Here is an 18,888-nt window from a genome sequence, read left to right on the forward strand (position 1 = left end):
AGGTCTGATAAAATTTTAAGACGAACAGCTGACAGAGGAGGCGGGGCTGAGGCACCGGGTATGTGCGGTCCACCAACTCCACTTCCGGGTCTATGCGTTCCAGACATAGATCTTTTTTTTGTTGTTTTCCATCATTCCACACATTTACACACAATCCCTTTACTTCAATGGAACGGAAAGGCGGACACTTTTTTTTTAGCACATACCAACACACTGTGCAGGGGTCCAGAAGCACTGCATTTCCCTTTTCTGCTTAATATAAATACTAATTATGATTACGATGAATATTAAACATTTAATTATTTCTCTCGATGTGTATAAAAGAATGTGTTTAAATGTGTGGAATGATAGAAAAGAAAACAACAAAAAAAAGATCTATGTCTGGAACGCATAGACCCGGAAGTGGAGTTGGTGGACCGCACATACCCGGTGCCTCAGCCCCGCCTCCTCTCAGTCAGCTGTATGCGAAATCTTAAAATTTCATCGGACCTGGAAAATGTCTTGGGCTCACACCAGCTGTCGCACCAGCTGGTGGTCACGTAGTGTCACTGGAAGTGACGAGGGTCCGGAATTTTCATGGGTCCAATGAAATTTTAGAACACCTGTGCCAGATCACAGCAGTCTCCCTCCTCGTCGGGCAGATTAACAGCAGCGGCATTCATTGGCTCCTGCTGCTGTCAATCAAATTCTGTGACAAAGGAGCGGGGCCACGTTGCCTCGGCTGTTTCAAAAGACACAGACAGGGTTGTTTGGTTGGAAGCCCGCACAGGTGCCCTCATGGAAACTATCTTTCCATGGGGGCACTCACTGAAGGAGGGGCCTGGAGCGCCAGCGGGGGACCCCAGAAAAGGAGGATCAGGGCTGCTCTGTGCAAAACCATTACACAGAGAAGGTAAGTAAAACATGTTTAGTATTTTAGTTAAAAAAAAAAACGCAAACAAAAAAACAGGAAGTTTTATGGTGTGAATACACGATTAGAATATCGCCCGATCATTCGACCACCGACTTTTGAAAAAGTATTTGTCGGTCGAAAACGTTGCCAACATACACGGTCCGAATATCGCCCGACCGTTGCCCGCCGACCATCGAAACAGTGTTCCTCGGTCCTCATGTGTGATGAGGTTATACAGATTTAAACTGAACGACCTCAACACCAACGTATAGAATATCGTTCATACGCAAACGAGACGACAGAATTTTTCGGATTTTTCAAACGGTATTTTTCGTTCACAATATCGATATCGCTCATTGATGCCTGGGCATTAACGAGTAGAAGATCGGCCGATCGCTCGCTGAACGGAAATTTTCGGCCGATTTTCTTATCGTGTATTCCAGCCATTAGACCCCGTTCACACTGGGGCGACCTGTGAGGCGACCTGGTCGCCTGACAAGTCGTCTGCCATAGAGCAGCACAGGACCCGTTCTAATAGGAGCGACACAAGTCGCTCCGACTTAGAAAAAGGGTCCGGAGCGTCTTTGGGGCGACCTGGAGCGACCTGAATTGACTTCAATGATATGAAGTCCGAGCCGGCCACTCCGAGGTCGCGGTGCGAGCTGCGCGCCGCGACTTCACAGGTCGCCCGGCAAAGTCGGGTCGCCCCAGTGTGAACGGGGTTTTAAAGCGTTTGTTACCCTAACACTTCATATTCCTGATATGTGCCTGCTGTACCATGTACTTGTATGAGAAAGTATCCTGTGCTCTTTGTATTGCTTCCTTTATATGAAATCCTGCCAGTCTCTCTGTTTACCAATTAAAAACGGACCACAACTAGCAGGAGAGTACACGGTGGTCAGTTCTCTAGCTATGCTGGGAACTCAATGTGCTCTACTGCAATGACCAGACTTGTCCTGACACACCCCTGCAGCGCAGCCATTCACTTGTGCAGCTGAGAATGGTGAGAATGTGATCACTTTAAAAAAAAAAAAATATATCTTTTTTTCTTTTTTTTTTATATCTATACAAAAATATATGTTTTGCCTTTGGTTTAGATTTTAAACCTGAATGGGTTGTTTTACAAGGTGATCCTTTACAATCACTTTAACGGCAGAGAACCTGTGGGCTCCTCCCCCGCCCCCAAAAATTACAGTGCTAAGGGTCATTACAGCTTGGTACTCAGATACTATTTTGTTGTTCAAAAAAAAAAAAAAAAAACTGAGGCGCACGCTGTACTAACTATGCAATCTTAGTACAGCGATTTCCCCGCTGAGCTACAGTGTTCTGAAAGCCCCCCCAACTGCCACCTGAACACACCGGTTTTTCAACATGTTTTTCAACATGCCCATTTGACAAGCAAGACAGGAGCCAGGTTGTTGTACACACTGGCCAAATGTCAGCCCTTTTCTGCTAAACTGGCAGACACCAGCAGATTTTTGGCTTGTGTGTACCAGCCTTAAATTTCAAATCTAATCTAATCAAGTTTATTACAATGAACATTCATGATTTTAGAAGGGAAGCCTCACCTTTTTAAGTAGCCGGGGAGCATCTACATCCAGTTTGCACCGTCTCTCCACTACATGCACAGCTCCATCCTCGCTGAGGAACTCATTCATGATATCGCTGCCCACAAACATGGGGATAAGATGACACGTGGGGAAACGACGCTCATAGGCCTAGGACAGAGAAGCAAGGACATCACTTATTTTTACTGAGAAAATCATGGCTTGTAGATTTATATTTAATTTGGGGATAGTGCTAATCCTTCACAAACCTGCTGATTTCCAAATTTTAGGTCTAGTTACATCAATTCATGAACTCCACAAATTTAAAAAAATTGTATTTTTGACTTACCGTAAAATCCATTTCTCTGATGATGTTCATTGACGAACACAGCTCCTGATCTTCTCAACCATCGGGTTATACGGCCCCCTACAGGAGTAGGGCACTATGCAGAAAAAAAAAAAAAGTCTGGCTACGCCTATGGGCAGTCAAAGGGGGTATTCTCACTCTCTCTGCTATAGGTACTCCGTTTTGTTACAAGCAGCGTCAGAAGAATTACAACTCAACAGAGGGGTGGGTGCTGTGTCACTCAACGAACATCATAGAAATAGATTTTACGGTAAGTCAAAAATCCAATTTTCTCTTTTGTTTATTGACGGACACAGCGCCTGATCTTTTTAACCATTGGGACGTCCCAAAGCAGTGTTAAAAACATGAGGGGTGGGAACAGCAAGAAATAAATTCCCAAGGCCAACTATAGCCCACCAGGTAAACAGGAGCTCAACCAAAACAACTGGTGCTCATCTGAAAGAAACAATACACCCTCAAAGAGGACCGGGTCCTCTAAACAGCAGCCTGCAATACCTTGCAGCCAAAGGAAGCATCCACAGATGCCAACACATCCACTTTATAGAACTTTGTGAAAGTGTGCACCGACGACCAGGTGGCCGCCTTGCAAACCTGCGTCAATGACGCCTGATGACAGAAGCCCAGGAGGATCTGAGCACCCGAATAGAGTGCGCCTTGACAGGGAAAGGAGGAACCTGATCCTTGATAGAATAGGTCTGAATCACCGTCTGTCTGATCCATCTGGAAATGGTCACAGAGGAATCGGACAATGCTTTCCGAGGCCCATCTGTAGGCACAAATAGGGAGTCTGATTTCCTAAAAGACTCCGTAGCTGCTAGATACACCCTAAATCACCCGGACCACATCCAAGACATGCACAGAAATTTCCATCAGATGTTTTGGCCTAGGACACAGGGAAGGCAACACAAGGTCTTCATTCAAATGAAAATCAGAGACAACCTGAGGAAGGGATGACGAGACGAAGAACCACCTTATCACTGTAAACCACCAAGTAAGGTGAACGACAGGGTAACACTGCCAATTCCGATAACCTGCACGCAGAGGTGAAAGCCACCAAAAAGGACACCTTCTGGGGAAAGCATAAGCAGGGGAATCTCCCTAAGATTCTCAAAAGGAGGCCTTCTTGAGGACCGAAAGCACCAAATTGAGGTCCCAAGGTGGCATCAGAGACCGCGCTGGAGGGGTCAAGTGCTTAACTCTCTGAAGAAAAGTACGCACCAAGGAGTATGCGGCCAAGGGCCATTGAAAGAAGACCGCTAAGGCCAACACCTGACCCTTGATAGTACTCAAGGCCAGTTTCTGCTCAACCTCCACCATTGAAGGAAGCACCCTGCCCCCACCCTAGGCATTGAACCAGGCAACCGCACAGCCCCAGCATCAGTGAAGAGAGGGCGGATGGGGGGGCAAGGTGGCCCACAGGGACCACCAGACCGAGAGGGGGGTGCCTAATGGGAAGGAGAGGAACCCAGGGGTCTGACTGTCCAATGGAGGGGGAGAGGGGGGGACAGTTACTTACCATACCAGGCGGCACCTCTCCAGACAGAACCTCCTCTCCCATCCAATGGGGGGTTGTCAGACCAGGAGAACGCTGCGACTTGGGCAGAGACTCGGACTTATGCAACCTCGCAAGACGTTTAAACTCTCAGGCCAGCCCCCGTCCGGTGGGTCTATGTCACGGCCAACCTAGTGCAGAGCTGAGGTCTAGACGTGCTCGATGGTCAGACTGGGGTGACCACTGGATCTAGATTGCCTAGTTCCGCAGTTGATTGTAGATCTCGCAGGAAAAAATCCAGGAAAACAAAATTCAATCTATAAAGAAAAGATTGCCAGGACCAGAGATCCCAGCAAGGAACTAGGAGAGAGGGAGTATACCCCCTGGGACTGCCCATAGGCGTAGTCAGACAATGGTTAAAAAGATCAGGAGTTGTGTCCATCAATGAACGATAGAGAAAATGTGTTTTAATTACAAATGTGCAAAAAAAGGTTTCTGGAAGAATGTGAAAAGCTATCTATACCGATGATTAGCACGTGACTTCTTTGACACATTCAGAGATTATTTAATCTGTATAACTGTATAAAACGTAATAAACTAGATATCTGCACTTTCTTGCCTGAAATGAATGTTCACTGTGTAAACAGCAATGTAATCAAATGTTGCTCTCAGAATGTAAGCGTTGCAGTTTTCTGCTACCAGAGGTTTATTGATAATAGAAAAGAGGGTTACATACATAACAAGCACAATGTTCTTCATACACAACAATATAACTTTACATAGCTTGCAAGCCCTTGCAGGGGTGATACATTTTGCATACTTGGGTGTAAAGTGTAAGACACAGCCTAAAATCTACATTGAAACATATATAATTTAGGTATTATCGCATGATGTTGCCCAATAAATTTGTATAAGCGCATACCTAGCAGGATGATGATGTGTACAATTAAACCAAAAAAAAAAAAAAGTTATTAGGAAGGTGCAAAAGTAGCTAGTAAAGTTGGAGCAGAGTGAAAAGGTGACTTGACAAAGCATCTGCGCGTGAAACGGGTCGTCACGGCAACCCCCTTGCTTGTGGTCCATTCTAACTCACTGCAGCTCCCATCCTGTTTCCTGCTAGGGATCAGCCTGTGTCATCACTGGCTTTTTCCACCGAGGAACGGTCTAAAATTTTATCACAGACAGCGAGTTTGGTAATTGGAACTGTCTTTAGGATCTTGACGTTTGGAATAAAGTTATACCTAATGATACTCACATGCCAGTTCCTTTTTGACCATTTTTTTAATGGATCCAACAAGGAACTGAGACGTGCCAGAACTGGCTTGATTATACTAGAGCAGCCTTTCACAACCAGTGTGCCACGGCACACTGGTGTGCCGCTAGAGGTCCTCCAGTGTGCTGCGGGACCATGGGAGGGCTGTCAGATGAGCCTGATCTCCCGATCCCATGCCGAACTGTACATCAGAACTGTGCGCTAGCTTCGTAAGCCTCAAAAATGAAAGTAAAGGGAAGTGTGCTTTGCTCTCTGCTTCTCCCTACAGTGTAGTACCCGGCTGAATGAGAAAGGTACTGTGCTGGAATGTTTTCAAGAGTTTTATAAAGGTGTCTGTGTGTGTGTTTGTACATTTGTATGTGTACTTGTGTGTGTGTGTGTATACATGTGTGTCTACATGTGCGTGTACGTGTACATGTGTACGTATGTTTAAACGTCTGTGTCTTTATGCATGTGTGTGCGTTACTTTTAATCCTGACGCCTCTATTCCTGTACTGTGAGAACGGTTTTTAGAGGGCTCGTTTGTGACAGCATCAAGGATTGCTGTTCTTCTGAAAAGCAACCCATGCTCAGATAGCTTTTCACAGGCGTTTAACAGGTGGTAAAGAGGCAATATGTTGCCTCCTCACCACTGGTTTTAATTTCGTAAATGAAGCATCACATTGCACTGTAACCGTGCAATGCACACAGTTGCGGTGTGGTTGCAATGCAGTCCCATTCACCCTGGGTATACCTCGAGCTGCAGCCACAGCACGTGTACATGTGATTTTACTGCCCCTCCAACCTGACATGTGTACAAACCCTTGGTTCACATCTGTGTGGTTGCATGCTGCGTGTAGGGCATCCCGTTGATTTCAATAGGCTTCCCTATCAGCAGAAATGCAGGGAAAGAAGTCCCCGACCTTTTTTTTTTTTTTTTTTTTTTAATTGCGCCGCACCAAAAGCACCCTATGTTTACCAATCTGTGGGATACTATTAAGAGCAGAGCATTTGTCAGTGTCTCAGGAATGAGCGCAATTTTGTGCGTGTTCCGTGACACACAGTAACGTGAACCAAGCCTTGGACAGGGGTGCCTAAAGACTGAAAATACTTTTTAAGGGCGCCCCGACTGGAAAAAGGTTGGGAAACACTGTACTAGAAGGTCCCGAGCGCTGTTCTTTTCTGGTGTTCTAAAAAAAATATTAGGAAGGTGCAAAAGAAACGAGAGTTAGAGAAGAGTGAAAAGGGAAGAAAAATAGGGAGAACAAAAGGCTGTGAAGATATGTGTGATACGGATTTAGCTCCACCATGAGACATTTTTACTGGTCTGGTCTGCGGAGAAGAGCTTCCCATGGGTCTTCCCAAATATATATCTGCAGAACCAAATTGACCATTGTGTAGACTCTTATCCATAAGCGGCATACTTTTGGGTAGGTACACCCTATATGAAGCATATCACCCTCTTCTCTACAACCTCTGAAGCAAAGTGATGAGCAATTCAGGTGCTATAGTTCTCACCCATGTTATTCATGGGAGGAGCCATGGCTTTCACCCAGACTGAACATGTCCACTGATTTTCATCTCCATTATATGGGGGCTGATGTGATAAGTAGTTTACCGAATGAAGGCAGCGTTGTCAGTTCAGCCCACAGATCAGTGTTACGCAACCTTTTTTCAGTCAACACACCCCTTTAAAATTCTGTACAATCCCGAGACACCCCATTTAAAAAATAAAAAACTAAACTAATTTTACATGAAGCAGCAACAGCTACCAGTAGGACACCCAAAATTAGAGGCGATTTGTAAATACAACTCAGCACACTTGTACTGACAAGTAATGTAATGTATCTCTTCTCTCTCAGCACTGACGCAGAGGGGCAGGAAAATGGCAAACAAGGATGCTATCCAGGTGTCTGATGTCCTACTGATCAACCGATAACGTCGTTGGTTACTAGGACTCCGGCGGCTGGAAGGTTGCATCGACGCACAATGAAAACTTGTGCCTATGTGTAACTAAAAGGCAGGCTTGATCCACCCGATGTCTTCTATACAGTTTTTGGGCAATTTGTTAGGCATTTTGCCAAGGCATCCCTGAAGGAACCTAAAGACACCCTGGTTGAAAAAAGCAGTCATTGATAGTGGCAAGGACACTGCATCTGGTAAGATCAACTTGTATTTTCTGTATTTGCTAAAAAAAAAAAGGTTATTAGCCTGAAAAAACTAATGCTTTTACCACATTTAGCAACTGATAAGCTGCAACATGACATTTTTATAATTTTAAATTTGGGATGCTTTAACTATGAATTCATTCTTTCGCTTAAAAAATTGTAAATGAAGCTTATTAATCTTTAAGTAAAAATAGGTGCACATAAGTGCGGTTTCTGCGTGCCGCGTTTGCGTGGGCATACAACCTAATCATTTGAATGGGCTGCTGTACCTTCGAGAAATGTAGGAAGAAGGTCCCTACACCTTTTCCAAATCACAGCCGCATAGAAAATGGCATGGTGCTTTTACACCATGTGATTTCCAGCACCCAAAAACGCATTGCAGTGTATGTGAAGCTAACCTATGACTGTGGCCAGCATTCTCATAAGAGTATGAGAGTGATGGCAAACCTTGGCACCCCAGATGCTTTGAAACTACATTTCCCATAAAGCTCAACTACACTGCAGAGTGCATGAGAATCATGGGAAATGTAGTTCCAAAACATCTGGGGTGCCAAGGTTCGCCATCCCACCCAAGATAAGACTATTGCAGGTGTTGGGGTACAGCTGAGCTAACAAAAAGGGTATTATTTTATTTATTTCAGGATATTAAATTCAGCGAGCTCTACTAGTATATCAAGGCAGATAACAAGCAACGTAAGCTGTTCATTATTTTATTGGAGCTAAAGCTGTACTGTTATTTTCTCCATCTTCACAGAGCTGTCAAATGCTGTCACTGGCGCCTCTGGCATGGTGTTCAGTACAGACTTGCTGGTGTATTAGTCAGCAGACGTTATTCTGGGGGACTATTACCCATGCAGCTTATTCCTTTCCTTCAACTGTTGACTTTGCTATGTTGCATGTCACTCCGGGCACTTATTCTCCTTGACTAAATGGGGTCAAAACAGAGAAAACAGCTGTGCTACTTTGGCATGCAGAGAACACAAAGGCAGGTCAATGCGATTTGAAAAATAAAACATTGCTGATCACGTAAGAACTATATTAGATGCAGTATGTCCTTCCAGCAATTTTCACATCCATTATTTTTCCATTTAAGATAATTTGAAGAACTCCATTAGGCATGTATGTGTCTAAAACACCCACACAATTTAATCACATTACCATGTTAGAAAAACTAAAAGCCTTTCCATAGAAAAAACAGAACCATTTTCATGGTGTTCTCAATGCTCTATAGCCCAGATAACCACACGCTCACACAGTGGGGTCAAGCAGTTAAAGTGTATAGATAGTCAAATAGTTTTTTGTTTTTGGAAAGAGTAGGGAAGGGTTAATACTCCTTTTACTCCAGGAAGAGTCAAGTACCCTGCATAGCTCCTGGGCCTTCCTCCAAAGCCCTCATCTTCTGGGAGTGTCTAATTACGGTCTGTGCTGACCCAGCTCCTCCACCCGTCCCCTCACATCTCTACATAACATTTTATCTAGCCACCAGAAGAGGAGCAAAGGGGAATGGTATAAAGCAGGGTAATACAAACTGTGGCCCTTCAAATGTTGCAGAACTACAAGTCCCATGATGCATAGCAAGACTGACAGCCACAAGAATGACACCCAGAGGCAGACGCATGATGGGAGTTGTAGTTTTGCAACAGCTGGAGGGCCACAGTTTGCCAATTTCCTGGTATAAAGTCTCACTTGAGTGTGTGGGGTCTGAGTCTGACGCAGACATCCCAACCTGCAAAAACTCATTTCAGGGAGGTGGCAAAGTCATTTCCGCACTGCCACAACCGGCAGTGTCAAAGCTCAGCTCGTAAGACAGTGAGCATGGAGCCACTATTTCCTCTCTAGTATCGGCTCACAGGCGGAGTGATATCAAGTGCACTCCGCCTGTGAGAGGAGGAGACATACAGAGGAAGCACATGGCTGCAGTAGAGAGCAGAGCCGCGTGCTTCCTCTGTATGGCTCCTCCTCCCACAGGCGGAGCGCACTTGATATCACTCCGCCTGTGAGCCGGTACTAGGTGGGAAATAGCGGCTCCTTTCTCAGTCATGACAGCTGAGCTCGCCTCTGATACTGCCGTCCTCAGGCCTGCCGGGATGTCGCCCTGCGCTCGCGGGTGTCCGTAAGTGCAGGCGAAATGCGGGAGACTTGAGATGTCTGCTGACATCACATCCAAGATGGTGACACCAAGCAGCAGTCTCAGTACTTTTGGATGTCTACATGAGGGAGGCTTTTACTGGTTAAAAAAACATGCATAAAATACGTGTAATGCAAACAGACTTAGTCAGAAAATAAAGTCCTGCTAGATCACTTCAGTCTTCACTTTCTGCTATATAACATTCTCCAAAATACATTTTTTTACATTGTAGGCCAATTTGTTTTCTGCTACATATTTCTGGTAAAAAAAAAAAATGCAATAAGCGTATTTTGATTGGTTTGCGCAAAAGTTATAGTGTCTACTAACTACGGGAAAGATTTAGGTCATTTTTATTGTTTTTTTTTTTACTAGTAATGGCGGCAATCTGCGATTTTTAGCGGGACTGCGACATTGCGGCAGACAGATCGTACCCCTGACTGACATTTTTGACACTTTTGGGGGGAACCAGTGACATTACTACAGTAATCAGTGCTAAAAATATGCACTGTTACTGTAACAATGACACTGGCAGGGAAGGGGTTAACATTGTGGGTGATCAATGGGGTTAAATGTGAGCCTAGGGGGAGGGATTCCAACTGTGGGGGGGCGTGGCTTGTGAAATGATCACAGAGACCTGTGATCCTATATAGAAGGATCACAGGGGCTCTGATCATTCCAGGGAGAAGAACGGTCAGCTGTGTTCTCTCTCAGCAGGGACCGATGGCGGTTGTCAGGCAGCAATCAGAACCACCTGCCCCGTGAATCGGATTCCCCGCTGCCCGGTGGGGGCGGGAGTGTGCCGGAGGTGGCGCGCGCTCACCCCCTAGCTGCAGGCATGGTCTACGGCGGTTTGCGCAGGAGGGCTGCACCGCTGCAGTAACTAGGCGACGGGCGGTAGGGAAGAAGTATAATTAAACCCTCTTATCCTTTACAACCACGGGGCTGCACATGTGATCAGTTATGACACCGGCCATTTGATGGTTTGACAGTTTGGCTGAGGACACAAGCAAATGTGACAGTTAGCAATCCCTGCATTCCAGGAATAAAACAGTTTTTTGAAACCGTTAAATCAATGGGCTTAGTTCCACTTTATGATTTATTGCTGTTTGAGAGTTCTGGGCTTCAGCAAAATGGCAGCCCCCAGCAAGAAGCAATTTATGGGCAAAGCTTCACTTTCAGGATAGATTTTTGTTGAAATGAAAGGTCTAGTGACACTGCTTCTATCAGTAACCTCTGAAAAATACTGGACAAGCATGCAACAAAGCACAGTCAAAACTTCCAATTTGCATACTTGTGCTTGCTCAGAGATTCAAAATACTGAAGCAAATGCATCAGCATGAAAGACAGCATTTTCAGGAGGTCAGCACTGGCACAAATTGCAACATTTTTATATTACAATTTTTATCTTGTTCTATCCAATACGATAGCCTTCAACTGAACTCCCTGAAAACTTGGAGTGCAGCCCAGCATTTAGGATACAACACCAATCAAGTTTCAGCTGGCTAACAGTGCTCTAGTCAGGCTTGTAACACTTTAACATGTAACTTCACCTTTAGGTAGTTTAGCAGCGCATGCAGGGAGTACACTGACCCATAAAGACCTCACACATAAATAAACTCAATGAACTCTTCTTTGCTTCCTTTTCGGTCTGTTAAATGTACCATAAGAAATGTTTTGAAATAGGTGTTCAAGGTTGTTTAAGTGCAAAAAAATACCAGTTGATCCTGCTAGAAATGCAGAGCTGTGATCTCTGTGATCTTATGCTCAACATCATCATCAGACATTTCCAGCTCTCTTCTGTGGACTACAGAACAATTCTTCTTATGTTATGCAGAAGAGATACAGGTGTGGTGTTCTGTAGTCCCAAAATATTTCACTCCAAGGGTGACAACACTGCACCTTCCATAGATACAATACAGTGAGTACATGTCATCACCCAATGGTGAACCTTGGCACCCCAGATGTTTTGGAACTACATTTCCCATTATGCTCAATTACACTGCAGAGTGCATGAGCCTCATGGGAAATGTAATTCCAAAACATCTGGGGTGCCAAGGTTCACCATTGGGTGATGACATGTACTCACTGTATTGTATCTATGGAAGGTGCAGTGTTGTCACCCTTGGAGTGAAATATTTTGGGAAAAAAAAAAAAAAACAAAACAAAATATGGCTAAAAAAAAGTGCCAACAAATCTGAGGATGGTAAACTGCATATAAATACATTTTAGTTATTGGGTTTACATAGAGCAGAGGTCTCCAAACTATGGCCCTCCAGTTGTTCGGGAACTACAATTCCCATCATGCCTAGTCATGTCTGTGAATGTCGGAGTTTTACAATGCCTCATGGGACGTGTAGTTCCACAACAGCTGGAGGGCCGTAGTTTGGAGATCCCTGACATAGAGGGATACCTGAATTGCTATGGCTACCTTTTAGTGTGTAGACAACTTCTGCATTTAGGGCTAGCTCATGCCAACAGCGCAGCAGCTACTGTGCAGTGCAATCTGACTGAGCTCAACGCAGTGATGAAGCACTGAGCTTGGCGGATCGCACCGTTTCCATTTTTTTTATTTTAAATGAACTTTAGAGATGTCACACAGCACATCGTGCCTGCACATCACTACAGGAGACAAAGCATTATGACTTGTTCATGCAGTGGGATAGCGGCCCAATGCAGTCCCACCGCATCTGGTGTAAGCCAGCCCTACAGAAAGGTACTGCATGCAGTCCTTTTTCAGCATATCTTGCCTGCACATCACCGCAGGAGATCAGGCATTATGCCTTGTCCATGAGAAGGGATAGTTCCACCTCATCTGGTGTGAGCCAGCCCTTAGTATAACTGGTGTGTGTAGTTCCCTCTGAGGTACGGCTAGAATATACAAGAGAAACCTTTTCAACACATACAAGTAACACTCCTAAATCCCTAAAGTAACAATGTAGAATACCATTTATCTGTTGCGGTGCATGCCCACAGACCAAATAAAGGTTAGCTGGGTTTTAAAAGAAAACTCAACTGAAACCAATAAGATACAGATATTGGACTTTACTTCTTTACTGCTGCAAAATCCTTTTTAGAACAATTGCACAAACCATATATAATTATGTAATACACTGAGGCCCCTTTCTCACGAGCTATGTCCAGTCCGATCACCATAAACAGATCCTCTGCTGAATTGTGCAGAATGGAACAGATCCGTGTCCATTCATCTTTCTGCTGCATTTAAAAACTGGTGCTTTTCTGATCAATGTTGGATCTATGAGAGGCAGAATGTAAACAGACTTTTATTTGCATCTAATTACCCATTTTCTATTATGTTTATGTGTGAAAAAAAAGTGGAAAAGAACGCCAAATTTTTTCACATTTTTTTCTCTCTGAACATGGACAGACCCGGAGGTAATCAGACGCAAGCTCATAGACCAGGCATGTCCAACCTGCGGCCCGGGGGCCACATGCGGCCCGGAACCGCAGGCAATGCGGCCCGGAACCGCAGGCAATGTGGCCCACTGCCCCCTGACAATTTTTTTTTTTTGCTCGGGAGGAAGGAAGTCAAGTCGGGGGCACGGCCACAGAGGCTACCTCAGAGGGGATCATCCACTGGTTGTGTTAAATTAGTGCTGGGGGGGGGGGGCGCGGCAGCACGGGAGGGCGCGGTGGCATTTTATTACTTATATACCTTAACTATAGTATATATTTTATATGCGGCCCAAGAAAATTTCACTACACTCAATGTGGCCCAGAGAAGCCAAAAGGATGGACACCCATGTCATAGACTAACAGGGAGCTTTCCAGGATGACCCGATCAGACCACTCATATAAAAGGGGCTTACTGCTCCTCTGGCTGCACAGCTCAGATCACCGGTTCTGTGTAGCACTGCCCCCTTAAGGACTGCTGGAATCCACACCTTTGGGTCCCCCTGGGTTACCATTAGAAACTTCAGTATGCACAGATTAACACTTTACTTCTTGGCTTAGTCAATGATCAGTCCAGGGGTTTGAAGTTGTTTTTGAGATTTTATTTTAAATAGGGAAAGGAGAAGGGAATAGTGGGATACTCCAAATTAACAATGCGGAGGACTCCTACTTTTGACGATGCAGCCAGGGTGAAACAGCAGCGTGAGTGAATTCGGATTAAGTCTCTATCCAGATGACTTGATGGGCTAATCTATCTTCAGGATACTCTCCTAGTATCCCCTTTCATTTGACACACAGACACCCATCCTCTGACTATCCTACACCAGGGAGGTCCCTCTCAGGTCAGGCCCCTAAACACAATCCCCTGTACTCATGATACTGGCTTCCGAGGGAGGGTCTCCAGTGTCGCTCCCCCTTTAGTCAGCTCTCCTGGACCTCTGGGTTCAGTTCCATTCCTCTGGTCCCCAGGCCGACCGCCTGCAACCACGTGCCACCACTACAGAGGAGGCGGCAGCCGTCACCCTCCCTCCAGGACTCTGCTCACCAGCAAAAGACCCCACAGCACATGTGCCCTGGCTTTTATACAGTATCCCAGAAAGCACAGAGACAACCTGCCTCTACCAATCAACAGGACTGTATCAAAGCCTACGTATCCATTGGTCAGGTTTCCTCCCACTGTCCAACATGTCTCCCTAATGGACCAGTGCGAGACACTCTCTAGACCCAATTAATCACATACTGAGCACCCTGAGCAGACCTAATTCACAGTTCCTGCTCTCTGGTAGGCAGAACTTCTGACAATTGGCTGATAATAGAGATTTGAAACTGTATTCCACAAGTTTGCTTTATTTCAGGACACAATGCTTTAGGCCAGGAGAAAATCAATAGGATGGTGTTACAATATGTTGTTATCCATTAAGAAACTACTGTCCTGAAAGAGCGACTTAAAAGAAGTATGGCCCAAGCCTTTTTTTGGCCATACCTCTCTTGTGGGTCACAAGAGGACAATTACTTTTGTCCTCCTGTGACCCACAGTCAGATGATAGTGGGCTATTGCTCACTATCAGCTGACAGAGCAGAGCTGCTCCAGGCTCTGGAGGGTCCCCCCCCCCCCTCTCCTAATCACGGGGCTCCAGTGAGCGCTGGAGAGTCAGAGCAGAGAGCAGGGACTATTAGTCTGTTAGGAGCAGACCGAGAACTAAGCAATCAGCAGTCATGAGATCACTCAGTTCTCGGTCCCACAGCCGACGAGGGACAACTGCAGCATGAAGGGGAGAAAGTGTTTATTTTTATTTTTTTTTATTAATCCCATGCTGCTCTTTTACATTTATTCCTGAATTGTCATAAAGGATATAAATTGACTTTGTGAACATAATATGCCTTTCCAAACCCAGATAATATATTGTAATAGAAGCGGGACATCTCTGCGCTGTGCATACCATCAGAGAAAGTTCCTGCATGGAGGCAAAGTACTGGAAAGGTGCACACATCTGGAAGAAAAACATAATTGGCTCTCTATTCAAAAATACCCATGCTACTTTTAATCCATTTTTTCCCCTTCTAGACAAAGACAAAAATGAGCAAAAAACCCTTGCAGTGCGGGCGCAGATCCACTGCAAGGTATACGTTTTAGTTGCCCAGAGGTGAACTTTAACTGTATTGTTATTGCAAAGGGGCTAATTCAGTGTGGAATTCAACTCTAGCTTTACCATCTTCAAATGCTTATTTGAGAGAAAAATCCCTCTTCACTTATTTTAACCACATGAGTTATCCTGACTGACTGGGACTGACAGGATGAGTTATCCTGACTGTGCGTCAAATGATGTCCGGCAGGATAAACTGTGTGCAGGGATCGATAGTGCAGTGTGTCGCTCCGACACACCGCATGTCCGATTTCGGTAAAGAGCCTCTGACATAAGCTCTTTACCATGTGATCAGCTCAGGGCCGGGACAAGGGGTGGGCAGGAGGAGCGGCTGCCCTGGTTGCAATGGTTTATTGCAGGGATAGGGGCCCCCTGACCCTAACCCTAAGGGAAGGGGAGGCGCAGTTTGGCATCTTTGCCCTGGGCGCTGGATGACCTTGTCCCACTACTGGATCAGCTGTGTCCAATCACAGCTGGTCAAATCCTAACCAGGAAGTGCAGTTTATCAGTTTTCCTCTATTCTGGCTGACACGGCCAGAGTAGAGTAGAGCCAATCAACGTTTCTCTCCAGATTTGGGGGGGTCTTCTCTACTAATCAGTGCATCAATCATAAGTGCAGACCCATCAAGGATGCCCACAAGTGCCCACCTACAGTGCCAAACCATGCCCACCAGGGATGCCAATCTATACCCACCAGGGATGCCAATCAGCGCCCATCAATGCCTGTCAGTGCCTCCTCATCAGTGCTGCCCATCAATTCCCATCACTGCCGCCTCATCAGTTTATCAGCTTTTCCTCTATTCGGGCTGGCACGGCCAGAGTAGAGGAGAGCCGATCAACGTCTCTCCAGATTGGGGGGGGGGGTCTGCTCTGCTAATCAGTACATCAATCATCAGTGCAGACCCATCAAGGATGCCCACAAGTGCCCATCTACAGTGCCAACCCATGCCCACCAGGGATGCCAATCTATACCCACCAGGGATGCAAATCAGTGCCCATCAATAATGCCTGCTAGTGCCTCCTCATCAGTGCTGCCCATCGGTGCCCATCACTGCCGCCCATAAGTGCCATCTCATCAGTGCTGCCCATCAATGCCACCTCATCAGTTCCCATCATTGAAGAAAATTTACTTGTATAACAGAAACTAAGAAAACCTTTTTTTTTTTCAAAATTTTAGTTTTTTTTTTTTTTTTAGCTAAAAGAAAACCCCAGTAGTGATTAAGTATCACTGAAAGAAAGCTCTATTTGCTTGGAAAAAAAAGATAAAATGTCATATGGGAGCAGTGTTGCATGACTGCGCAATTGCCATTCAAAGTGTGACAGCGCTGAAAATTGTCCTGGGCAGGAAGGGAATAAAAGTGCCCAGTATAGAAGGAGGTTAACCACTTGCCGACCGCCGCAAGTACCGGTACATATACTGCAGCGGTCAGCCCCGGCCAGGCAAAGTGACGTACCGGTACGTCACTAGCCTGTCACTCGCTTGTGAGCCAATAGCGGGCGAGTGCGCGCCCGCCCCAGCTCGTTTCCTAACAAGTCAGTGCGTGTGACCGGCGGACCCGATGTCCGCCGATCACTCGCGATCGTTCGCCGGGAAGGGAGAAAGGCAGACGGCTAAAGTAAACAAAGCCGCCTGTCATTCTCCCCTGTGTAAAAATGGAGATCAGACAGTTCTACTATGTAGGACCGTTGATCTCTGTTCTTTCACCAGTAGCCATGTTCAATCACAGTTAGAAACACGCCACTAGGACACACTTAACCCCTCCCTCTGCAATACAGTTAACTCCTTCCCTGCCAGTGTCATTTTTACAGTAACAGTGCATATGTATAGCACTGATTACTGTAGTAATGTTACTGGTAACCCCAAAAGTGTCAAAAATGTCAGTCAAGGGTCTGATCTGTCCGCCGCAATGTTGCAGTACCGCAAAAAAAAAAAAATCACAGATCGCCGCCATTACTCGTTAAAAAAAAAAAACACAACAAAGACGACAAAAATTTTTCCCTTTGTTAGTAAACGCGATAACTTTTGCGCAAACCAATAAAAATACGTTTTTTGCGATTTTTTTTACCAAACATATGTAGCATAAAACAAATTGGCCGTAAATGTTAAAAAATCGATTTTTACATTTTTTTTGGGAATTTCATATAAAAAAAATATGAAAAATATTGTTATTTTTGCTAAATTGACGCTCTTTTTTTGTTTATAGCGCATGATCAAAAAATCCCACAGGTGATCAAATACCACCAAAAGAAAGCTCTGTTTGTGGAAAACAAAGGACGTCAAATTCATTTAGGTACAGCGTCGCACGACCGCGCAATTGTCCGTTAAAGTCACGCAGTGCCGAATCGCAAATACCCCCTGGTCAGGAAGGGGGTAAAATCTTCCGGGGCTTAAGTGGTTAAAGAATGCCCTAAAGGAAACCATTATTTAGGCTCCAAACCAATGCTGGAGGTAGCAATGCCCACTCCACAGAGCAGCGTTGGTGTGCGAGATTCAGCAAAGGATAGTTCTGCCCGGAAGCAGCACCCCTTCCAGGAGAGGTTTTGTGCACAGATGTGGCCCTGGGAAGAGACCAAGGCCTGAACTCTTATATGAAGATGCCCCGTAACCACACCAGAGAAAGTCTGCACAAAAGGAAGCCTTTGGTTTCAATAATAAGCCTGCAGCAACATTAAAGTAAGTGTGCTCTACTGGCACAAATTATGCAGGAACAGGCAATGTAAGCTTTTCATTACTTTTATTCCAGCTAAATTAGGAGTTGGCTGAAGCTGTGCTGTTTTTCTCTGCCATCCACAAAGAGCTGTCAAATGTTGTCACTGGCCCTTCTGGCATCATGCTCGGTACAGACTGGTGTATCGTTCAGAAGCTGTTATTTGGAGCTCTATTACCCATGCAGCTTATTTTCTCTCTTGCACTGCTCACTTGGCTATGCCGCACGTCACTCTGGGCACTTATTCTCCCTGACTGAATGGGGTCACATTAAAGAACGCTGCTGTGCTGCTTTGGCAGGGAAAGCAAGTTCAGTACAAACAGAAAGTCATAAAAGAAGCCACGAGGACCACATCACAGTAAATGAGGTTATTTCAGATTATTTCTCAAATGTTCTATTTTTTAATCTTCCCAACGGAAACACAGACAGCAATTAAAAAAAACATCAGATTCTAATACTTTTCTATTCTAGTTGTGGCTGAACTCCAGAATTTCCTTCTATCTTGTACTGTTAGTGCCGGTTCACATATGTACGGCTGCGGCGATCGCATATAATATCGGAGCGCACTGCTCCTTCATTATATGCGATCGGGTGTGCGGTGCGAATTCAGCCATACACTCTGTATGGCTAAATTTGCACTGCACCCGCAGCAAAAGATGCAGAGGACCCTTTTTTTGAGCCGCATCAGGATCGGATCACACATCGGTTCACACTTGTGCGATCCGATCCTGTGCGAACTGTCAGATCGCACTGCAATATGCGATCAAACTGGGGGTGTC

At 45.3% G+C, this 18,888-nt stretch overlaps 1 protein-coding gene across 3 annotated transcripts in view; it reads right to left on the minus strand.

The window, feature by feature from the left end:
- The window catches only part of SEC14L1 (SEC14 like lipid binding 1), a 141,554-nt gene that overhangs the window by 63,125 nt on the left and 59,541 nt on the right, over window positions 1–18,888 (minus strand). For all 3 annotated transcript variants that reach the window (XM_082271845.1, XM_082271846.1, XM_082271847.1), the window contains exon 4: window positions 2,461–2,610. In XM_082271845.1, coding sequence (XP_082127971.1) covers window positions 2,461–2,610 — 150 coding nt within the window. The remainder of the gene's footprint in view (window positions 1–2,460; window positions 2,611–18,888) is intronic.

This window comes from Pelophylax lessonae (assembly GCF_965119305.1).
Source record: "Pelophylax lessonae genome assembly, chromosome: 11".
NCBI classification, from domain to species: domain Eukaryota; kingdom Metazoa; phylum Chordata; class Amphibia; order Anura; family Ranidae; genus Pelophylax; species Pelophylax lessonae.